The sequence below is a fragment of the Maylandia zebra genome, linkage group LG10, assembly GCF_041146795.1.
Source record: "Maylandia zebra isolate NMK-2024a linkage group LG10, Mzebra_GT3a, whole genome shotgun sequence".
NCBI lineage: Eukaryota > Metazoa > Chordata > Actinopteri > Cichliformes > Cichlidae > Maylandia > Maylandia zebra.
Genome location: NC_135176.1, coordinates 29474877 through 29500415, shown reverse-complemented (window position 1 = coordinate 29500415; position 25539 = coordinate 29474877). Strand labels below are relative to the sequence as shown.

Here is a 25539-nt window from a genome sequence, read left to right as displayed (position 1 = left end):
TCCTCCTCCTCCTCTTTGTGCAGGAATGTGGCAGCCACACTGTTCAAAGTCCACCCAGCCCGGAGAGAGCAAGAAGGGGTGGGGTGGTTGGAAGGGTGACGCAAGGAATTTGGGTGGAGTGTGTATATATATCTGTATGAATGTGTGTGTGTGTGTGTGTGTGTGTGTGTGTGTGTGTGTGTGTGTGTGTGTGGGGCAGTGGTGGTGTGGGGAGGGTCATGCACCAAAAAAGAAAAAAAAAAAGTGGTGCTCTTTGTCTCTGGAGACAATAAAGCCACCCCCACCCTCCTCTGCTGCCTTCCTCTTTCAAAGGCAGAACGACCCATCTCCTCTCCTTTTGACCCTCCTCGTGCTTCCTCACCCGACCGCCCCCCCTCCCCGCTACCACCACCTCTCCGCCTCACCTCGCTGCCTTCGCTGTGCGCCCACCTATCTAGCCTCCTTCTCCTTTTCCTCCCACTCGACGACTCGGCGCTTGAGCTGCCAATGTCAGCTGTCTGCTGCTCGTTCGCTTCGCATGGAAGAAGAAAAAAAAAGAAATCCAAGTTTCCGTGTTGTCTGCTCGCTCCCCTCGTCGTGCTCACAACTACGCTCTTTGTTTCCTCTCAGCGCAGGGATGTGAAACGTACACAGAAAACAGGTTTACAGGATAACTACGACTTCAGTTATCCACTCACTCGCTCACTTGATTGATGACTTTAGATTGTTTAGAGGATGTTTTGAGCAGTGAACAAACTGTTAACTGGAAACTGCTCCATCAACACCATCAAAGCAGGGATTAGAATGAGAGAGAGAGCTTTTTTTGCCCCATATTGGCTTCTTTTCATCAGCTCCCTGTTTAATCCAGAGTCCAATTTACACATATCTCCTTCTACTCACATATAAGGTCCTGAATAATCAGGCTTGTCTGAAAGACCCCATAGGACCATATCGCCCTAATAGAGCACTTTGTTCTCAGACTGCAGGTTTACTTGTAGTTCCTAGGAAAAGTATAATGGGAGGCAGAGCCTTCAACTTCCAGGCCCCTCCTCTGTTACGGCTGTTGTAGTTAGGGCTGGATCAGGTAACGCCGAATCCTGCGTTAGTTACACTGCAATAGGCATAGAAGGCATTGAGTGTTCCTTCTCCACTAACCTTTTTCACTCACCATCTGTTTATACACCACTCTGCATTTGTACAAGCACTATGCTTGCTCATAGGGGGGTCATGTGATTGTTGGCTTTTCTCTGTATTATTGTAGGGTCTTTACCTTGCTGTAACAATGTTTTTTGGCAATGAATCTTATACCATTGAAAAGCTTGTTTATTTCTAAAGAACATGTATTTGTGGGTTGAGCAGCAGAGTTGAGAGTATGTGCGCTGCATCCATGAAAAACTAGCCAAATCTTCTCTGCCCTTGCCAATCGTCTTATTCTGCTGCCAACACAACCACACTGGCTGACTTGTGGCAATGCTAGTTGAAGAAAAGGATGTATGAGCGTAACTCACATACTCAACTTTGCTGCTCAACCCATTTTGAATGTGACACCATTAAAACAGATATGAATGGCTTTCCAACATTATAAGATTTATTGTCAAGAAGCATTGTTACACCAAAGAATTAACAGACCAACCACAAATATCTCTAATAATAATAATAATGGATTGCATTTATATAGCACTTTTCAAGGCACCCAAAGCACTTTACAATTCCACTATAGAGATTGAAAATGTGACGTCATTCAGGGGTAAAACCGCAAAGAATTCTGGGAACTTGTGGCAAGAGGTACTCGCGCACGCAGGCTTTCAATTGAAATCAGTCACACAGCGATAAAAAGAAACACAAAAAAATGGCAAGAAGCTGTTGTATTATTAACTGCAATAGCCAGTCGCATGACAGCCACGGGAAGCCGACGGGTAAAGAGATCGGTTGTTATCGGATTACGTCGTTGGAGAGAAATTGTTCGAGCCGTGTTTCCGAAGTAACAAAGAGCCGACGGATGGCCTGGATTGCAGCCATTCAAAGACCAAATATAACGTCCCAGAACACTCCAGCTCACAGGTTAGTCTGCTCCAAGCATTTACACAAAGGTCAGTCTGCTGTTGTAGTTAATACGTCATTTTTCATAACATAATTGGTGATATAGGTTACAAGCAAGTCTGGCGCTGAACAGAAATTGTCGCGCTATGCTCCTTTATTTATTGTGCATAAATAGTGAATTGTCCTGACACAATATTGCGTTTCGCTTCTGTTATTATGGTACATTGACAAAAACATATACTTTTATTCACAGGGTAAAACAGTTGTTTTGTATCACTAATTGCCCAGTACGATTACAGCATACAGTATTATTGTCACTGCTACATTTCTGTAATGCGAACCAGAAATTATTTCCACTACTAATTAATTATCGTTGAGCTCAAAGGTCCTATTAATAAACGGTTAACGAATGTGTATTTATGAAGACGATTTGTGAGACTGGTAAACTTATGATACGTACGATGGTCTTTCGTTCTACTCTGTGCATTTCAAGGTCCTGTACCCATCCGTTGGTAAACTGTACCTGGGCTTGTTGCAGTGACCTGAAGTTACTAAACTTCATGAGTGCATGCACTCACTCCAAGAACCGTATAATTATAAATATGAGCGTGGTGAAAGTTGGGCAGCACGCCAACGTATTTTGTCCACTCTGTGTGCTCGTAAGGGTCTGACCCTTTCACTCCTTTGATTTTTTTCCTCGTATCTTTTCTTTGACTTTTCATCAAGTCTGTCTTTGTACGGACCGGCATTGTTCTCCTTCGTTTTGTACATTCCTTTTTTGGGGGGCAAAGAAAAAGCAAGAATTTATTGGAACCGAAGAATGAACGTTTTGCGGTGCTGCAAATGCTTGCATTTGATGCGGTACTTGGATTGTTTTGCCACGAGTTCCCGGCATGCAATGCGGGAAAGTCACGTGGTCTGTCAATCTCTATTCATTCACTCTCACATTCACACACTGGTGGAGGCAGCTACGGTTGTAGCCACAGCTGCCCTGGGGCAGACTGACAGAAGCGAGGCTGCCATATCGCGCCATCGGCCCCTCTGACCAACACCAGTAGGCGGTAGGGTAAAGTGTCTTGCCCAAGGACACAACAACCAGGACAGATAGCCTGGGGATCGAACCGGCGACCTTCCGGTTACAGATGCGCTTGCCTGAGCCACGGTCGCCCTACATTTCATACTACCAACATTTGCGATCATTTCTAGTTTTAAGTACATCATATTGTGTGGATTACACAGTCCTTAGTGTTGCCTCAGTATCTTGCATCTTAACCTGTCGTTAAAGTGCTTTTGCTCCTTTACTGAAGTCAAATGAAAAGTACAATCAAATCACAAAATAAAACTCTGACCCCAGACAGACATATAGATCACCAGGTTAAGTAATTTCACCGCAGCATCACTGTTAGGTGTGGCAACCAGGGCAGCACTGCAGAAACAAGCCTGATCTAAAGTTAATCTTCAATACAGAAAGACTGCAAGTCAACATGAAACATGATGTTATGTCAGCACATTACTCACTGACAGGAATACCAATTGTAAACAGATAGGCAATGAGTTATGGAGAGGTGGGCAGTTTATTTGGAGAGAAAGAGGGCCTTCATGATGACTAATTAGTTTGACCTACTGGCACGCATGTGCACTGAATTTACATCATTTTCCAAGAGGTTAGGATTTACGTGCCCAGTTATCGCGGTTTTTAAAGGACAACAAATCAAAGAAAAAGGATATCAGATATTGTGCTGTCACCAAACCAGCAGCTTTGTTACAATGGCAGCAAAAATTACAAAAGGGCTTGTTATTACTTCACTGAATTCTGTTCTACTTGATCTAATAGAAAGGTAATAAAGGAGCAGGGGTGGACTGAAATAATACTTCTCCAACCCCAAACCCCTTAGGCTAACCCTATATCTAATTTTTGGAGGGGCTGTCACAATATTAGAATTTCTGTACCCGTTTAAAAGAAGTTTAAACAAAGACTCTTTGGAAAAAAAACAACCAACCAAAAAAAAAGAAAAAAAGAAAAATGTTATCAGTAAGGTGCGTCTTGTCTCTTCTTGGCAAATGAATTTAGCTCAAAATAGGAATAAAGGCAGATGTAGAGAGAGTCAGTATCAGAACCAAAACAACTATCACGGTTACCTTCAATAGCAGTAAGCATACACATGACAGCCCTCAGGCTGGAATTTCAAATATAGATACATCCTGAGTTTCTGAAGTTTGCTGTATGCAGCATCAAAAACTCCCCACGAAGACACCAAACAGGACGTAAAAATCAACAGAGCTAGACACGTAAATACAAAACAACAAAACTACATCTTTTAACCAGAGGAGGATGACTGGTTACTTTTGAGCATCAAGCAAAAAACATAAGAAAACTTCAGAAAAACATTCATTCAACTTTAACTTTTTTACTCTCCGCCTCTGCCCTCCAGCCCTGTGATCCCCATCCACTACACAACAGCTTTCTGTGCGAGCAAGTAAACAATGCGTGTCTTAGCAGAGCGACAGTAGGATACGTGTTTGATGGATGCTGTGACGAGAGCATAGAGTCTACAGGCAAAGCTTACAAAGAGTGGACTCTGAGAGGTGTGTCGGCTCATTTATGCTTTTATAATAATCACCCGACTGACTGCGTGTGTTTGGACTGTGAAAGGAAGCCAGAGCACTCGCAGAGAACCCAAGCCCATCAGATCGGATTCAAACCCAGGACCTTCTTGCTATCAGTCAACAGTGCTAACCACTCTGACACCGTGCCACAATACTGCCCTAAATTAGTATTATGTTCATAAAGAAAACTATTTCCCGTCTACTGTGCAATAATATTGTGCAAGTCAGCACAATGTGACCTGTAATTATGTAACATACTGTATGTACGGAGGACCAAAGCTGCCAAAATCAATATTAAACAAAAACAATAACTGTTCAATATATTAAATAAAAATTTAAATGATTAAAAACAATGTAACATATAATGGTAAGCACTGATTTGTTTATTAAAAGTAACCTAAGTTGTTGTGTAGAATTCATTTTTTTTGCACACATTTTTTTATGTCATATCATCATTTATTCGTATTTTCTGAATCCATTTGAACACAGTGTAGCTTTAGTTACCCTCACACTTCATTTGATTACAGTATACTTCAGTTTATTGTACTATGTTTCATTTCCTCCTGACTTGTGTCTATCTGTACTTTCTTTCTCGTTCCTCTACGAGTTTGCACTTCAGAACGCAAACGAGCGAGCAGCCATTCGGCGTGCCTCGTGTTTAACTTTCTGCCTGTTGCTTGACTGACGCCGCAAATAATAAACAAAGTAGTTGCCTTCAGTCATGAAACTGCTGCTGTTGCAGACGCGAGGTGCTTCGTGCAAACAAAAACAAACACAGAGATTAGAACAAATATAAATAAATAAATGCTGATTAAATGCTAATTAAAAAATAAACATCAATCTCATCTTTTAACATTGCTAGAGCATTTACGGTCATATTATTTAATGTATTGGGTATTTTGTATTTTCTAAAAGGGGTTTGAGACAAACTGGGAAAAGGTCAAAAACGTTAATCAAAACACAAACACACAACAGCTCCTGGCATGGATGAGTAACAGTCTGAGAGCATCTTCAGGCCAGTCTGTGTGCTGCAGACTCTTCTGAGATTCACCGCCTGCCTCGTTTACATTCCTCAGTCCAGACTGTGTTGTTGTGAATCAGAGTCCAGGTGAACTCTGCCGACTTTGCCCAGGGACTCGACTGCAGTTAAAGAGGCGGAGGTCTATTTTGCCTGCTTGCCTGGGCAAATGTCGAGCGTCCGGTCGTGTGGACACAGGGATTGACAGACATTTGCTGTTGTTTAGTGAAAACCGACAGGAACACTTGGGAGGTTAAGACACTGCTGACTAATAACAGTCCAGACAAATGCTAAGTAGTCAGCTTGTACATGACTATTTTAGTGGGGCATTCTTGGCTTTTTACATTACAGAATATGAGAAAATCAGCTGCTCAGAGGCTCACTGAAGAATTTTAGCCACTTCTCTGCAACATATGTAACAATTCTCTCTGCAGTTTTCCACATTTAGACGACGCCATCAATCATCTGGCACATATGGAGAATTTCCAGAATGACAAAGATAGACAGGCAGACAGAAGGCAAATCAAACATATCACCAACCACAAACAGACACCAGCTCCTTTGGGAGAAACGCTGTGTTCCACTGAGACTGAGATCCCCCCCCCCACCTCCATAAATGACAGTTTAAGCAGCGGTGACAGAACCATGCAACGCCAGGCGTGACAGTCAAAAGAGGAAGACTGACATTAAAGAGGAGAGGTCTACCGCTCATCTCAAATTACAAGTATTTTCATTACAGATATTGCGACATATTAAATAAACATTCGCGGTGCCACGTTCCTTCTTAACATCCTGTTTCAACATGGCACATTAAAGAAAGAAAGAGGTTCTAAAATGCTCTGTCACTGCAAAGTAAAACATCTTCCTACCCCCGTTTAAACGCATGATTTAGTCTGCTTCTCATAACAGCCAAAATGCAAAACTACAAGCATTAATAACAGAATTATTGCAGTTTTTGCAGTTTTCAAATTTCCTTTCACTTACTTGGTGAAGGGCTGATAAAAAAATAGGTATGATCCTTATCTTAGTGGAGGGAGGTGGAGGGATGTAAATCAAGATGGCAAGTCAACATGGTGGCTCTACAAAGCAGTGCCTGCTCCTTTGTATTCTTAAAGGTTTAATTCTAAGTTTCTGAGACTGCACCTTTAAATAATATCCTGGATTCAGAGGTTATTTGTGTGGTTTCATGTAAGAACTCAACCTTTGCTTCATGACTGTACAGCTCCTTAAAAAACAAACACAAAAAAAACCAACATAAGACTCTTAGATCCAGTAGAATACATTGGCCAATATTTAGCACGGTGCTAAATTTGAGTATGCAAAGCAAAGTTTTATTTTAATGTTAAGAAAGGTGATGTCATGATTCTTTTGCAAGAGCAAGAAAACAAAATCTCCAAGATTGCACCAAACCTGTGTTAGATCAACACGGGCTATGCAGGCTGGTTATTGCCTCATGTTGAACTACATCACTGGCTCCTGACTGGTTAGACCAACCAGTCTATCCAACCCAAGAACAGTGAATATGGGGTTAAAAAAAGAAGCCTAACCAAAAACTGCAGTTCCTCTCCCCTCGACTCCAGCCTATAGGTTCAAGTTTGGTTTCTATTCCTCATCCAGCTGCACTTTCGAATGTATATATTGTTTTAAGGCACGACGTTTAATGCAGTGGAAATGCATGTTGCAGTGATTGCAGATGCACCTTGCTAACTAAGCCAAACGACAAGTGCAAACATTAGCAAACCCTGTCAGCTGACATTATCACACAGAGCTGTCAATGAGCGAGCTCATGTTGACTGATATACTGTATTTATAAATCTTATTTAGTACAAAGTCTGGATATTTAGGCAACTGAAGACTGAAAGTGGTCAATATGAAACAGACAATTGTTGCTAAAAGCAGAAGCTATACTGCACTGGTGTTGCCCCCTTGGAGCTTATGACTGTACACTCACCAGATCCTTCGGAGCGCCCATCACTGCCTATCAGCGGCACCGTAATGGCTGCTGTGGCGACACCGTCAGTAGGCATGGTGGTGTAGACAACAGGCAGCGACTGCACCACCACAGGGATGGTCTGCAGCTGACCCACCTTGCTGGGCATGGTCACTGAGGGGATTGTATGGATAACGTGGAGAATCTGCTGGCCTCCAGCGCCCTGCGTGGCTAAGATGGATCCTGGAGAGAGGACCTGGAGAGAAAAGAAGCGATGAAAATGAGTGGTTGTAACTCTACTGCGCTTTACACTTCTAAATCCACAGAAGGTAGGAGTTTATAGTTACCATGGAGCCTATCGATTGCACCGCAGAGGGGACAGGTGTGGCTGACAGGCTGGGCTGGGTCACAGCGCTGCTGGGAGCTGGGTTGACTGTGGTGCTCGTTGTCGAAGCGGAGCGAGGTTTGTTGAGCGAAAGGTCAACGGGCTCAGTCTGGTCCTCAGTGGGGCTCGGATGAGGCGAGGAGGGCTCTGTCTTGCACTCCTTCTTCACCTTCAGGTCTTTCGGCTGTGAGCCGTCATCACCTATATCTGCCTGCTAGAGAGAACACGGTGGACAAGAAGATATAAGAAAAGGTTAGAAAGAAAAGGACAAAGCGATAACTCAGCTTCAGCAAACTAAAGTTGACTGGTTTTATTCCAGATTTTACTCTAAACCTGGCAACTTATATCCTCAACATAATTAGATTTTTATTCTCAAAGGAGAGCGATCTGATATATTAATTAGAAGCAGTAATCATAGTTATGTGTAGCATGCCAAAAAAGAAAAATGCTAATGCATGCTGGTTTATTGTTTAAAAAGTCAGCAGGAGCCAAACAACCCACAGTAATGAACACAACAGCAGAGGAAACAGTAGTTAAACAGGGACCTAATATTACACACTGATACAATGGTAGATGCTCATTTTTACTGTTGTTTGGGGCAAAAATCAAAAACAAGTAGCTTAAGAGCCTGAAAGAGAGAACTGAGGCAGTGGCTACATCAAGGCCCATCAAGCTGTAAGATTACTGGAGATTATTCTGAATCGAATCATGCAAAGCTACTCTACTAGAGTCCATGCAAATACAGCGCTGGTTATGAATACAACAGGTGACCTTGAATCTTTGTATCTCTCTCTGCTTTGCAGTCACTCTGTGTGTTACATGGTCATGGCAAAGAACACCATTAATGCATATATTTGTGAGCAGATAAGGTGTAAAATACTGGGGAGGATGGAAGAGAAACACTGCTGGTTGTCATCAGGACCATCATCCAATGTGCAAATAACAAATAACTCAAATAACAAATGCTATCAATTTTTGTGTAAAACATTCACCAAATTTCACCAGGAAAAACCAAAGTGTGCACTTTCATCAATATTCACAAGAGTAGAACAATTCATTCTCCGACTCAAATGCAATGCCAGGATCATATTAGGAAATATGATGGTATACTTTTATCACAGGCTTGATACATAACGAATGATGCTGAGACTCGTGGGTACTGTAGTAGTTAGACGCGTCAGCCATAGGAGAAGAATTTAAAATATAATTAAAAGAAAATTATGGAATGAGAGATGCTTCTGCAACCTCCTCAACCCTTTGGGCATACATCTTTCATGGCCTGACCTCATTCTTCAGTGAATGAAGACAGACAGCGATTGGTTAAGGTTTGCTTTGAAGAAATGCTTCATGCAAAGGAAAATGCTTTCTTATAACAGGCATTGTGGTTTTTCATATTGTCCCTTTGCATCTACAGCAAGCCAGGACTCGGCTGCCATGCAGCTCGAAAGCACAGGGAACAATGGCTGCAGTGTGGTACACTGGGTGGGGGGGCGGAGGAGAAAGTGAGGGAGACAGAAGAGAGGGAAGGGCTGCATGGGTACAGAGAGAGACTGGTACTGTGTGAGAGGGAGAGAGTTAAAAAAAAAAAAAAAAGACACAGGAAGAGTGAAAGAGACACGGGAGAACTGGAGCGAGAGGGAGCAGCAGCGAGCCTCCAGTCCGGGAGTTGGCCTCCGTCCAGTTCAGCTGAGCACAGTTTGGCTCTGGGTGAGGAGGAGAGGGTGGAGACTCTGCTACGCCCTTTCATCGGGTCACACAGTTCAGCTGGAGGCTGTGGCAGTGGCATCGGCACAAATATAAGTGGTAAACAACTTTCCCGTCGGTGAGCGTCATGTCCAAATAGCCAGAGTTACAACAGAGCAAACCTGTTGTTCTGCTTTTTCCCCCTTTTTACAGCATTACAGGACACGTGAAGATTTAAAATAGATTAGCGTCTTGATTTTTGTTTGTAGATACGATTTGCAATGGTTAATCCATATCAATGCTCACCTTCTACACTGTGGTCTAATGCAGTGGGCTTGAACAAGCAAAAAAACAAAACAAAGTAATGAGCGAGGAAAGGAAAGGAAAGGAAAGGAAAGGAACATGCCGCACCTGCGTGAAACTCGGCTTAGGTGAGGAGGGATTTAAGGAGCACTTTATAGGCAAATAGGAAAAAGAAAGGAGAGAGAAGATGAGAAGGTAGGACAAAAAAAAGAGAGGAGATGGGCGAAGAGAAGCTGGGCTGTAACGTGATTATACTGAGACGGTCTTTAAAAAAAGGGAAAAAAACTGAAAAGAAAATGAAGTGTGAAAGAAGTGAGGGAGTGGGTGAGGCACAGAACGAGACAGGAGAAAGAGAGAGAAAGAGAGTGGGTGGGAAAGGCCAAGCGTTGCCATGGAAACTGGGAGCCATCAGCTGACTCCATGTTTTTCCACTCGTTCCCCACCCACCACCAACTCCCTTCCATTTCCCTCCCGGTCCACTCGTCTTTCCATTGCTTAGGCCCCGCCTCTCCTCACTCCTTTCTTTTCGCTCTCTCTATCACGACCACACCCCTTTCACCTTTCTCTCTCTCTCTCTCTCTGTCTGTCACATCCCTCCTCTCCTTCCAGCATCTCTCGCTCTTTACATCAACCACACCCTTGTTTTTCTTCACCACCTCACCCTTTCATCCCTCACTGGCTTCATTTCTACCCACTCGCTCTTTTTTTCCCCCCTTCTTCTTTTCGATTTTCCTCTCCCCTCCACTTTTCCTCTTTTCACAGCTGCTCAGATTAAACCCACAACTCTGTGCGAAATCCTCAAAAGAAGAGACTGAAAGGCTGAAGTCCAATATAAAAAAAAAGAGACAGAAAAAGAAAATAAAACCCCCTCCGGATGCCCGCGAGCTCTGATCTCAGAGGAAGGGAGATGGAAGGGAAGAAAGAGGGGCCAAAAAGGAAGAAACACTTTCTATGAAGACAGAGTGATTAGCTTAAGAGCGAGGATGTAAAAGAGCTCTTTCCTCACAATTTAATATCCCGCTCTGCGTCAAAGCGGTGGCTTTGTTTCCCCCAATAAATGTCCTTGATTAAATGTATAAACTATTCTCCTATTTAAAAGTTTTTAAGCCACACTTTGCCATCGGCTTTGGTTTAAGCTCTTGGTGTTTTTACTATAAAAGTCAAAAATGATCTTTCAATCCTTCGGTCAGAAACTGTTATTCAGTTGCAGAGAATGCATATTATCGATAATAACACAGCCAGGTTTCATAATACAGCATCAGTATATTATAGTATGGATCAATCACCCAGTAGTATTTTCAAATACCATTGATGTTTGCAAATAGTGAAGAGCTGATAGACTTTTAAAAACAGAAAATCTGAAGGACATCATTTCTGCAAGTCAGGATTTCAGGACAGTTTTTCTGAAATGTCTGAAGCTCGACCTTTTTTATTTTTTTAAGGGAATGAACAGCAGAAACAGTTTGTGTTTGGACACTGGCACAATTTGAGCTCCGTATGCCACCACAAAAAATTTGTAAAGTATCAATTAAGCCGAAACTGAACACCTCACTTTCAGTTTAAATTCAAAACTGCGATCGAAATAAAATGTTAATGTTTATAAGTGCGTGCAGGAAATGCCCTTCTGCCTGGAGTCTTCCTTCCCTCCCTCAGTAATGCTCCACTGGACTGAGATCAGGAGATTTACTAAGAATCATCTTCCTTCATAAACTTTCGGGCTGCTAAAATCTATTGCGATGGCTGCAAAATTACAAACACCGTGCGACTGTCCGAATATTTCCAGCATGAATTGCATGTAAATATGAATAAATGATGGCTTAAAGAATCTAGGCAGCTTCCTCTAGATCTCTGCACGAGGTCGTTAAAATGACACGATGGCAACAATCTGCCACACAAAGCTGCAAGCCTTTAAAAAGTGAACCCGACATGCCAGAACGATACACGGAAAAACCTTTACTGTAGCAGTGGAGCTCCCCCCCCCCACACACACACACACACCCTACACTTCTCAGTTCATCTGCTCCATCATAAAATGGGTCACACAGTGTTCGCCGTGCAATTAATTCATGTGATCTCTAACTTGAATGAAAGTGGGGAGCAGCTGTAGTGGTGAGGAAGCCCGGCAGAGAGAAGAAGATGTAAAATGTCCAGAGGACTTTAATCCCGGCTTCATACAGATCAAATAATGAGCGATTTGCAGCTGCAATGCAGCTCGGCTATAAGTAACCTCATGTGTTCAGAGAGGACACTGCGTGGCGATATTTTTGAGTACACAAGCAGGGAATTATTTACCAACTTGATCAAATGAAAAGCACACTTTCTGGCTGTCTAACAAAGAGCTAACAGGTGACGCTAAACATGAGAGGTAGACTCCTGACAGGCCGATCATGCTCGACTGTCAGCAGCCACATAATTTATTGATGTCAAGTTACATGACAAGTGGGGTAAACTGTGACAGCCCTCTATAACAAAGTCGCACAAAGTCGCACTGAGAAACTGCCTTTGATACAGAGAGCGCATCCTCGCTCAAAGTCACTGTTTTTGCTCCAATTTTATAATCTGGAGAGTTTTTAAGTCGTTCGTAAGTAGTATCAAATATTGGTATCAGCTATCTTGTTGATTGATGTCAGCTTATGAGAAAGTAATAACTCCGTATTTAGTGGTTGATATTCGTCGGTTATGTTAGGTGCTTGTTAAAGGTTGAATGTTGCCAACAGCTGACGTTAAAACTTGTTTTTTAAACTAAAGCCATCTCACCTGACAGAAAGAGGGGAAATAACTAAAACCCAATAAACAAAAGAATATGGACTGGTATCAGCACCAACTGTCAGGCTAAATATCACTTTATAACATCGACTGTATAAAAAGGATGTCTGAATAGTAAAGTTACCTTGGCCAGCAGTGTGAAACTAAGTGCAGAAGAAAGCCCATCTATAAAACTGTCTACAAGAAAATGGCCCTCGGGTCGCTGATCTGTGGCCTCAGTAAACACGTTCCTGATGAGTTTATGGTCATTAGTTTTAGTTTCAAGTCATATTTATTACAACACAATGTTCCTTTTTGAATTACGGTCCCCATTAGAGTCAAAAAGGACGATAAAGACGCCGTTTGCTTTACAGCAGGCCCACTTTGTGATTTACAAGCGCTACCACATTGGAGTCAGAGCCCCTTGGTTTTTCAGTCAAATCCACCCATCTTTTTTATACAGTTTATGCTTTAAACACTAGTATCAATATCAGCTTACAAAGACTTTAAGTTCCTGGGTTGTTGTGGAAAATGTTATTTTCCAAATGGTGAAAAAGGAGACCGATGGTGACTTTGTAACACTACCCGTGCTGCACCTGCGCTGGTCATCGGTGGGGAACACGATCTGCTGTGGTGAAAAGAAAACAACAGAACACACAGAGCACACACAGAGGGAAAGAAACAACAAAGCTAGCTCCTCTGAGGCCTCTAAGTCTGATGTTTAAATGTTGTCTTTTTTCTAACAGGAAGAAATCAATAGGTCCCGAGGCGAGACAGACACACGGTGACTGCTTATATACGAGCGGAGAGAACGGAGGACGGAGATGGAAATGGAGGAAAAACAGAAGGAGCGAGCAGAAATTAAGTAAGAGGCATATCTGGCGTGGATTCGTTGTGATTTCCAGTGCCTGTGTGTACAGAATTTATATGTTTAGGCACTTGCAGACAGCCATTTCCATTTGTGTGTGTTTGCACACTTGAGTATATGAAGTGTGAAGTCAGATATGGACATGGAGAGAATAAACAACAGCTGGGGAAGACATTAACCACAGGCACAGCTTTGCAGCTCCACCCCTTAAATCCTTACCCACCCAGTGCAACACCAAGTGCCCCCACCCTGGATTAAAGCACACTCCCTTCTGCTTCTCTCTCTCTGCTTCACCCACCTGTTAGCAGGCTGATACTAGCACAGCTCAGTCTTAGCCACAGTCAGTGTTGACTCTCAGTCTAATGTTACCTATTAGGAGTTGCCAGTGTTGATATCCTGGGTGCTTAGTAACTTGTTCACCTCTTACACCTACACAGGACAGCCTGCCTATAAAGCTCGCAGCACAGGTGTGCATAAATGTGCACAGCAAGAAAAATCCAACTTCAGACACGCTCACAGTGTAAACCATGACATCTCGCAGCTTTTTGGTTAAGTCATAAAAGGAAATGTGTGAAGGTGATCAGAGAAACCCAATTAAAAGCCACAATAACTAATTATGCATCTGTTGCAAACAGCATTCGTCTCATAATTAATGCTGCTATTGTACGTGATTTTGCCATGTGTAGGCATAATAAGCTGGTCTTTCTGCTACAGCTGTTGTAAATAAAGCCTCAGAAGTATCATTAGCATTCTACTAGCTTTCCAATTAGCAGGTGCTTCAGTACAAAGATTCAGGTTCATCAAGTCGTATGTCAAGCCACAGAAAATGTTAAGCTTGCATCTCTGATTGAAAACAATCAGACATGAAGGAAAAGTATACTACACAATACTGCGGCATATTAAACCGATCTATTCATAAGAATGTGCAGAATCTGCTGTTTGTAGACTAAATAATTTAGGCATCAGTCACACAGGCTTACAGACCTGTTGGCTACCACTTGACAACCACCAGCTGCAAGGGAAATTCTCCAACCAGTTGAGAGTGTTTGCTGGCAGTCACTGTGCTAAGGCAGGCCTACAGACCGGTCAGTAGCTCCTTGACTGCTACTGAAAGGTGTGTATTCCACAACTGGTTGGCAACTGGTTGCTGGCAGTTGCTAGTGTGAAAAGTGGCTGCAAAGCGGTAGAGTCCAGCACTAAAAACCTGGTGATTGCAGTAGTTGCTCTGACTGCAACGGGTAGTTTCCCGTAGTTTGCCCGGAAGATGCCGACTTCTGCAAACACTTTGAAATGAAGTAAATGAAGTAAATGGTGTTTGCAGACTGGTTGGCGTCTTCCATGCAAACTGCAGGCATCTGCAGCAATGACAGTATTGACACAGCATCCTCTTTGCAATCAATTTCACCTGATGATGGCCACCAGCAACTTCCAATAAGTTGGGGAATGCGTATTTTTCTCTAATGACAGGAGGTAGCCAGGGTCGTTGTCAACCAGTCTAGGCCTGTGAGAATGAGGCTTTATGTAGAGCAGAAGAGAGACTTCAATGCAGTCTTAACTTTTAAGTTATTGTCTAACATTGATAAAGCTTTTTAAAATTTGATCTGCATTCATAATCTCTGATTTAAGAAAGTCTTGAACCAGAAATCCATTATATGCTACCGAGAGGCTCAGAAATATTAGCTGTTGTCCACAGAGGATAAGTTCTCGACCAGACAGCTCATTCAGAATAAAATATAAGGTGAAGAATATCTCTTTTACCCATATATTGTCATTTCTGGATGTTCATAATAAACTTGTTTCCATTATTTTTGAGTCTTTCATATGAATTAATAAACCGTTCCTCTGAAAACCGCTTTAGTGGAAAGCAGCTAAAAGCGTTCAGTGGCTGTAGCTCTGAAGCAAATGCACGTGCTGCTATCATGGTGCATACCTTTGCTTTCACTTCCAAAGAAGTGTTTACATAACTGGTCTTGTTCGAAACCTGTCTGATTGTGCAGGAACGCCCAAAAATGTCTTTCTAGCAACCTTTCCCTGCGTCTTTACAATAACAGCAGAGACTTTCATCATATGCAGACAGTTTTTTTAAGCCTTTACCGATAATCCGTCTTTACAATTCACTTTATTTTTCCAAGTTTCCAACAAGGTTCTCTGTAACTGCAAGAATGTGCCTGAACCAGGTGTGCAAGACACGTTACAGAGATATAAAACCTGACCAGTTCAGCAGAGTCTGACAGAGTTCACAGCCTGTCTCTCCTGACGGCTCGCTATCACTGATAGCTCTACAGCGTTTTTCTTTTAAAGTCGGTAAAGAAAGCATGCAATCTTTTTATGTTACGATCAATATGTTGCAATCGCTACAAACAGAACATTATTACTGAAAATCATTTTGAGCAGGTGCAGCTCAGGAGGTTGGTGGTTCGATCCCTGGCTGTTTAAAAGTATCATTGTGAGACAGACTCAGCTGAGGGTGGGAAAACATAAATTTGCCTGCTTATTTTACTCAAGAATCCAAAACCGAGTCAAGTCCACAACCCATCCAACACTTCTACAACATCACTTTCACAAACGGAAAATCTCAAACATTTTTTGCCTCTCTTGTTTCAGCGGCGAAGACGCTGGCACCCGTGGCACCTCGGCTTAACTCTGGGAAACAGTCTGTTTTTACTGGAAACAGGTGAATATATTTTGCTCTGCTGACACCGCTTTTTACCCCCCTGCGCCCCCTCGCCAGTTTAAATAACATCTAAGTTTGATGTGAAAATATGCGCATCTACAAGCATATTAAAACAATTATCATGTCTCACCCTTCTCTCTGACAGCCCCCCCCCCCTTGTCTTCCGGCGCGGCCGTTCAGAGCAGCGATCAACACTTTCAGCTTTAGACACAACCCGCCATCCAAACTATGCCTACGTGAAGCATAACCTACCCTGAAGGCTTGTCACCTAAAGAAGAAGCATGACAAGTTGACAGCGGCGAGATGAGAAACAAGCAGCTTGACCCAGGGCAAGAAGCCCACTATTAATTATACAGGCACTTGCACGCGACAGCCACCTGACACGTCAAAAATGACTTCTACATGTCCACAAGATGTCATTAATTACACCAGCACAAGGGGGGATGCTGTTGAACTAGTGCTAATGACGACAGAGTAATTTAAGAAATCAGCGCCGCCTGCATTACTGAAACGATGTCATTACCTCATCAAGCGTCGCCTTTAGTTTTGGACGTCTGCTGGCTACTCTTTAATCTCAGAGGCACATGCAAAGTATTAAGTTATGTGTGAGAGGCTGCTTGGAACAACTTGGGCAAAATTAAACGTTGTGCATGTCGCCCTGATCGAGGCTGCCTACCAGCGACCTGAAGTTGGTGCGTGCGTTTCATGTCAAACACATAATTTAAAGACTCGGCTCAAGCTGGAGAGGGTACTCTTGATACAAAAATGCTACACAGTGTTAAAGTTGCCATAGCCCATTTCAACTATAGTAACTGTCAGGTTCACACCTTCCTTCTTGGACTCTACTATTCATTATCCAGGGCCTTCTTGCACCAGTGGATCCGTGCATGATGTCTGACACGAGCTCCGCTCACTTTAAGCCAGCTTGCTTCTAATCAGCTGAGCGGCACAAACAGAAGGTTTGAACAGCAGCTGGTTGGAGTTGCTATGGTGTTCACATGGGCAGAGGCTGGCAGTGGGCAGGCTCAGAGTTAAACTTATCTGAACTTTAAAGTTAAAACTGGTCACAACTCTTTTCCTTAATGGTGGGTTTTAACACCTGAGGATAAATCAAAGACGTGGATTGCCGACCATACGAATGATTTCCGGGTTTAACTTGTGATGCAAACCCACCCATATGGAAAAGAAATAGTAAAAACCTATATGATTTACTCATGAAAGTGGCCACTTTCTCATTACTTTCATATATTGTTTTAGGAAGTATCCAAAACATACAAGTTTTATTTTTATAATTTTTCAAGGGATCTTATATCTGTTTTCACTCTTGTATGCTTTTCATACAAGTTTCACACAAGACAGATACAAACTTTATAAGATTTATATATATCTTTTCCATATGGGCAGTCATTTTGTTCTATAAGCAGGCTTGAAATGTGACAGAATCCACTCAGTTAAGAAAAAAGTAAAGGGAAGATAAACAAACAATAGTTTGCTGATACTAAAAAAACTGATCTCAACTTAGTCTGAGAAGGAGAAAATCTGTGGAAGTCATTTCATATTAATCCCTTTTGTCCCATGCTGCTTTATCTTTTCTAGTAGACTAAGAGGCAGTGTCTTAACTGTTTATTGATGCAGACAGGTAAAAAAAATAGAAATCTGGCTGCTGCTGCTCCTGTAACTCACAGGAAAGCTGAACCCCCTCCGACGACCTCGCCAGGATGTGCTGCGATTTGACGCACAGACAACATGATTTACTGCGACTATACTGAACCCCAGCCAATCCACTTAATGACCTACATGTTTCCAGATAACTTTAGACTAACATAGAGCTTCCTCTCCAAGTCATGTATTTGCTTCCTGGAAGCTCTGCACTGTAGGAAGTGGGCTGCCAACAATGACATCATCATCCTGCACCAGCAGAGGTGACTGCATCTGCACTGAACTGCAACCCCTCCTGTTTCTCTCTCTCTCTGCATCCCAAATTTTGAATGTGCTGCCCTTTGAATGGACTGAATGCTCCAACATAGATGCGCACACACACGCACGCACGCACGCACGCACGCACGCACGCACGCACGCACGCACGCACACACACACACACACACACACACACACACACACACACACACACACACACACACACAATGATTGCTAACTAACTCATGCTACCAAAGCCCTGCTGGCAAAAGCACAGTAAATCGGCCTCTCTAACCTCTCATGTCTCTTGCTCTCACACACACAAACGCACAGGGAGTAATAGAAAGTGTGTGCGTGTCTGTGTGTATGTGTGTGTGATGTGGTCTCTTTGTGCATGAGTGCTCCTGTTTGCTGGAGGACAACTGACTTGTTTATGTGAATACATCAGTGTGACACACACGCATGCACAGAGGGCCTCATTGTTTGTTTGTGTGTCTGTGTGTGCGTGCGTGTGAGAGAGAGAGCGATTACAGGGCTATTCACTGTGCTGTGCTGGCAGGTATTCAGTGTGTGTTTGCGCGTGTGTGTGTGTGTGTGTGTGTGTGTGTGTGTGTGTGCGTGCATGCGTGCTCCCCTTTGGCATAAGTGGTGATTTAGAAAAAGAGAGAGATTGAGGAGGGGGCAGGGGAAAGATGGAGAGAGAAGCACTGGTTGGAAAGGTGGAGGAGAAAAGAGGAGGAGAAGGAGTGAGGATTGGTGGTGGTGATGGCGGGGGGGTCAGGCTGCACAGTCTTTTCGGCAACTCCCGCCAGAGCCATGGTTGCCATGGCGACGGGGTGAGCGGAAGCAGTGCCTCCCTCGACATATCCTATTAGGATGAGAGAGTGAGAAAGGGAGAGAAGAAGAGCTTGGGTCGGGAGACTGAAAGAGAAAGCAGAAGAAGAAGAATGGCGGGAAAAGAAAAAGAGAGATGAGGGGAGATAAAAGTGCACGATTGTGTGTGTGTGTGTGTGTGTGTGTGTGTGTGTGTGTGTGTGTGTGTGTGTGTGTGTGTGTGTGTGTGTGTGTGTGTGTGTGTGTGTGTGTGTGTTCTGGGGAAAAAACGAAAAACAGGAACAGCAACTAAAAGAAAACTTTCACTGGAAAGCTAAATCTAGGCCGCTGAATGAACTTTGACCCATTCTGTCACTCTGACAAACACTAGTTAACTCATATGAGCTCGCCATATTGTTTAATCATCTTGCTGTTCACTCCTCTTGCCCCCAACATTTCACTGTCTCCTCATCTCTTCTGAAAATTTACTGCCAAGTTGCTTTTGAGTAACGCAGGATTTATGAACCCGCAGTGGTTTCCATTTGCGTAGCACTTTGGCCACGCAGAGAGGGGGATTGTGGGAATTTAACCAACACAGAGGCTTCACAAACTCTCAAAAGCCAGAGGCGGGTGGCTCTGCAGCGATTACGCCATATCTAGGTCTTATCCTGATAGGTTAACAAGGCGGCTTCAACAGAAAAGGGAAGATCAACAAAGAGGAAGGGAAAAAAATAGCACAAAATGAGATGCGGAAGCAAAGGCCACAGAGGAGATTTTCAAAGTAAATTTAACCCCGCTTCTACCTCACTGTGATGAAAAACAGCACTTACAAGAACAAGTGTAGCCCGCATATTCATACGCATATTTCTGACACTGACTGTATACAGCTATGCAGACGTGGTTCTGGAAAGCTCTGCGTACCACCTACGGACTACCAACGCAGCACCATGCCGAGCCCTCACCCACTGCTGATTATACAGTGGGCATCTTCAGGTTGTCATTAGATTACATTTATTCCTGACTGATTGCCAAAAACTATTCATTGTTTTCTCCTGCTTTGGAATCTTCTAACTACAAACTGTTGAAGTTTGCATGATGGAAGAAACAACAGAGAGAACAAGCATAAAAACTAGACTGACGTGAAGAATCCTTTGGATAATCCTCAAAGTTTCTCAGTTGAGTAAAAGAGAAAAAAAAGGGCTAGTAGTGGAGTCTCTTCCCCAACTTTCCATCCACTTCTGATGGAATTTGGCTAGTACGAGTTGAAGCAAGTGTAAAATTTCACATCTCACATCACCTCCATTTGACCTTTTGATGTCTATTTTGACCTTGGACCCGATGTTCCTGTTAGCAGAGGAAAATATGCTTTTTTAAAGCATTAAAACATCCCACAAACGCTCGTTTTAATCGTTTTTCTCAGTATATGCTGTTAAAAGTAGCATGACTCAGTGAAACACGTATAACCTTCGTATTTCCTCTGTTGGTTTCCTGCACTACTAACTCATTAAATAAGCTTAGCTGCTGAGACATCCGTGCACATGCATGCAGCCAAGTTACCAACGTCATGTCATAATGTTCTGGGTAACTGATGAAAATAACATCCCACCTCAGCAAGCCAGGTTCTAAATAAATTCAGCAGAGCTGTATCTGTGAACTGCTATGGTTTTTTAAAGGATCATCCATCTTCTCTGTATAAAACTTTAAATGTTTAAATTATCATAGTGAGGAAAAGAGAAATTTGACCATAAACAGATAAGAATACAAGCTGGCAAATATGTAAACAATGCAGGCAGGTGTAACATGTCAACAAGTTAAATACTTTGGAAACAGTAACCAATCAGCTCATTTAATTTGTCAAAATCCTAAACAAACAGCAAGTTTTATCTCTGAAGCAGACATCTGCACACGTCTGAAAGGTCGTTCACCACTGAAATCTGTTAAATAGGCTTTAAAAGTTGTTTTTACTATTTTCTGGAATTCTATAGATGAAATAATTCTAATAGATAATAATCCGAATAATAAAAACTGAATAAACACAGTCCTTAGTTGCAGCTCTATCACAACAAGTTGTCTTATTTTTAAAACTCTGGGCTAGAACCATACAACTTTAATACAGTCTTATGGTAAATAAAGTTTGCTTTGCACGTCTTCTAGAGTGGACCTGACATTTCTTATTTCTGTCTGAGTAACCACTTTATGTGCTGGTCTCACATACAAGCAGTCAAGCAGCAAAAAGCGCAGTATGATCCACAGACCATAATATTTCATATTTCCTGAGGTTCAAATAAAGATTGTCATCTGTTTCTGATGAATAATTTGTTGCATCTGACAGCTTGTTTAGATATAACTTGTCAAAGTCCTCCATTGCTACTGCTCGTACTCCTATATTCACATTTTCCCCTTGATTTCATGCCTTCACTCACTAGGATTTGTGTTGTCTTGTTGAGACAAACATATAACAATCTACAACATATAACAATCATCATTCAGAGTCCAGACTGAATTAGTATTTGGAGGGGAAAAAATGCATCCTGTTCAAACAAAGGGTTAGCAAATAATCATCTTGACAGGGTTACTGTTTGCAGCACAAATGAGTTAGAACAAAGGGTACAATAACGATAATAATAATAATAATAACAGTCTTAACTTGAGTAAATATGAGGCATGTAGCATTAATGTTTTAGGCTCCCAGTGGAGTTTTATAGCAGGAGGATCTGCTTCCTGGAGACTTTATCTTTGGACAGGAAAGTCCACTCCCCTCTGTTGGAGACAGCCACAGAGGTGTGGCCAGCACACACTCACACACACACACTCTCTGCTTAATGATGTCTTGCGCAATACTACTCCACCCAGCCCCCACCCTTCACTAACCCAAACCACACCACAACAATGCACACATATACACACTCCTTCTCCCAGGCCTCACATGTGAACGTAATTAAGCTCTGAAATACAAGATGTTTCCTTAAAAGTAAATAAATCAGTCTATCGGGTTCGCCTTGATGTTACACTTTCTGAAAATTTTCCTGCAATTGGTTCTGGTATTTAGCCAAAAAATAATCAGCTGAGGCAAGCACCAAAATATGATCCTGGCATTGCTAATAAACATTTAAAGTTGCCTTTGCTCTTCAAGCAAAGAACGCGCCATTCTGCACTCAAATCCTCCAGACTCACACTGTTCTGCTAGCACATTTTACTATAATGTACATATATGTATTAACATAAACTAAGTTTTAATAGGTTTTTATGATTATTTAATTGCGTCCGTGCATATGAACTACACATATAAAAAGGCCCAAGTACGGAGCCTTGAGGAGCTCCAAACTCATTTGCAGGGCGGGACAAACTCATTTCTGTTAAGGAGATAAATGCACAACTATAACATCATAAACTGATCTTGTGAAAGCTATAAATGGAAATAAACAGAAGGATTTTACTACGTCAGTAACTGAGATGAACTAAAAACCCAGACATCGTAGACATGTAACTGGTTTTTCAGTGTAGTGGTGAGGAGAGATGTAACAATGTGCTTAGAAATGCAGGCTGGTCATGTTTTCAGAACAGTGTTGACTGCACAGTTGTCCTCTGGTTAAATTCTTGGCAAAGTTATGTCCGCTTACTTAATCAGACACGCATCAGAAACGCCAAAAATAAACAAAGGAGCTACAGATAAATAAACCGGGTATATCTGTGTAACTGTGTGACAAAACAGAGATTAAAATGATCCTTCCTAAGGCAGGATTTAGGAAATTTAAAGAGAAGGGAAAAAACATTTCTAACTATTTCAGTAAAAAGGAAATCAAGTTAATATCACAGCTTTGCAAATTGTCAAGAGAGGTCATTCAATGTGATGATGGGAAACACAATTAGTCCTTGTTATTCAAGTACATGTAATTTCAAGCATATATGTAAGGCCAAGCACAAGTTCACTACGCTATTACAAACAATACTTTTTGTTTTACTCCTCTGCTACATTGTTTTTATCCACACACACACTAAAGCACGGGCTACTTTTGACATTCATTTCTTGGATTCTTAGCCAAACCTCAACCATAACCAGCATATCCCCAAACCTACCCATAAACCCTTAAAACCATGCCAAGTGGAACTGCAGTGTAACCAAACTGGGAACATTATGACTGTGACACATCCACTAACCAAGTGTATCTTTTTCACTTGCAACAACATGTGAATAACGACATTTTATCTCACCTACTCTGTGGCTGTTCCCACTACAGTAAAGACAATACTCTCTGAGGCTCTGTGTGAAGGTCTCTCTCACACCCTGCAGAATTTTAGCCCTCATACATATAAACACAAAGACACGCTGTTCTAACTGACAATGGCACAGAGAATATACATGTAAAGTGTTGCTAGACTTCAGTGGAGTTAGCCACACTTGAGGGTGAGGGTGGCGACAGCATGAAGCCCCTCAAACAGACTGGAAAAGGCTTATTTTGGTAAATTAACTCAACCTAATTATGTCACCTAGCTAAATTCTGTCTTTAAAATTCAATCGTAGAGACACATTCTCATGACTTTTCTAAAACCTAGAAGACACTACAGTACACGGGTATCAGCTGAGAATGAAAAACAGACTGTTTCCTGCCCGGCATGAAATTTCCCTCTTTTATTTATCTCTGCTCCAAAACACTCGCTGCTAACAGACACAGCCCGTCCTGCCTTTCCCACATACCGTCATAAATGCAAATCTATGCTTGTGCTATATAGCTGGAGTGCAAACATAAAGCACGTGATGCCTCGCCTCAAAAACGGCTCAGCACATCAAGGGTTATTTTAATCAATAACGACAATGATTATGCGTAATTTTGTGGATCTCTGGAATTACAAATATGACCAGTTTGCCAAATAGCCAAAAACTGTAAAGAAAAATTAGTTATTTTTGAGATTAAGATTTGACAAATGGTGGTAGCTCAAAATATAAGCATTTAAAATCGCAGGCATCTCTCCTTGAAATTATTTTTTGTGCAAGATGTAATTGAAAACTAAACTGAATTAAATATTAGTCAATTTCCTTTACATAGCACCAAGTCACAACAGCAGTCGCTTCTACAGTCGATTCTACAATAATACAGAGAAAACCCCAAGAATCAGACAGCCCTCTATGAGCGAGCACGTGGCGACAGTGGCAAGGAAAAACTCCCTTTTAACAGGAAGAAAATCCCTGGACGAACAAGGCTCAGAGAGAGGCGGCCATCTGGGGCTGATCGCTTTGCAAATGTGTAGTATGTTAGCAAAAATGTTAATTTCTAATGAATTAGAAATAGTTCAAGTGGTTTCTCTGCTGTCCCAGCGGATGAAGGTAATGGAAGCACAGAAATGCATTACCATGAACGGTGCCCGGCTCTCTCATTTGTCTGATTAATTCTACATTTATCTAGCACGCGCACTACAATGCTGTTTAAATGTCAGTACTTTTGGACAATACAGCGATTCTTAACTGTTCATGCACCTCCCCGTTTTTCAGACCAACACAATCCACTTGCCCTGCGGTTTCTCTCTGTTATCTTTCCCGTAATGAAAAACCCAGAGAGAAGCTAGCCTGACTCTGCATCTCCCTGCGTTTCAGCTTCATAAATAACAAAAAAAGTATTGAACACAGAGGAGGGTGAAATGGATGGCAGTCATAATCCTGCAGCACAGCCTGTCCTTATCTGACTGTCCACACCCTTTCAAACCTCTCTACCTTCACTCCTCTCTCTCACCCATCTGTGCACTTCCCTCATCTGTCTCCTCTCTGACAATCTCTTTCCCCTCCTTCTGCTTTTCTGTCCACATTTCCAACAGCTTCTTCTCTTCAACGCCTCACCCTTCCCGCTGACAAACACCTTTCACTCCTTCTGCTATAAGTTTGCTTTGGTAATGGCTGCTATACTGTGCGAGCGACTCCAGCAAGTCTCACCTTATCATTACTGTTCACACCCTTTACTGTACAGCCTTCCCTGTCTGTTTATAACAGGGTGTATCGACCTACCTATCAGCTTAACAGTAAAGCTTGAAATGTCAAAAGGTGTAGCAACTCGTTTGCACTGCAAAACCTGTGAGCCCGGCCAGGGCGACACAAAAACGCTCCCATGTATTTATCGGCTTGTAATTATATTTAATTGGCACACAGCAGTGAAGCCACCAATAATCACTGCATCCATAATGAGGATGACAAACTAACTAGCCAGCGCACCAACTACTAATAGCCACGAGGAGAGCGAGGGAACAGAGTGCAACATTTGAAGAACAAACAATGAGCAAAATACTCCTAAAGCTTTATCGAAGGATTAAAAAGATAAGAATAAGTGGCATAAGTGCCTTATCAGTGTTTTTTTTTTTAATTCAATAAAATTCTGACTTGCTGAACTTAAGTTAAGAGTGTTTTCTTTTACATGACTATTTCCTATGAGTGAGCTCGGCCAGTCATAACATGTCAAATGAGCTGTGAAACTATGAGAAGCTTAAAAATATATCGACATACGCTGCAATCCTTTTTTAGAAGCCCGGACGATATAAAATCTTTTCTTGAAAGGAAATGCCATAAAATAACTTTGATTTGTTTACTTTCAGA

General features: G+C 42.2%; 1 protein-coding gene and 1 long non-coding RNA gene across 3 annotated transcripts in view; one reads left to right on the top strand and one right to left on the bottom strand.

The window, feature by feature from the left end:
• The window catches only part of klf8 (Kruppel like factor 8), an 88452-nt gene that overhangs the window by 9631 nt on the left and 53282 nt on the right, over positions 1 to 25539 (bottom strand). For both annotated transcript variants that reach the window (XM_012919144.4, XM_012919145.5), the window contains exons 4-5: positions 7922 to 8173; positions 7596 to 7830 (exon numbers count right to left, since the gene is read on the bottom strand). In XM_012919144.4, the coding sequence (XP_012774598.1) occupies positions 7596 to 7830; positions 7922 to 8173 (487 nt within the window). The remainder of the gene's footprint in view (positions 1 to 7595; positions 7831 to 7921; positions 8174 to 25539) is intronic.
• Positions 13313 to 19175, top strand: LOC105940909 (uncharacterized). Its single transcript, XR_001167560.4, has 3 exons — positions 13313 to 13555; positions 16163 to 16232; positions 16378 to 19175. It is a non-coding gene; the product is annotated as an uncharacterized LOC105940909 (long non-coding RNA).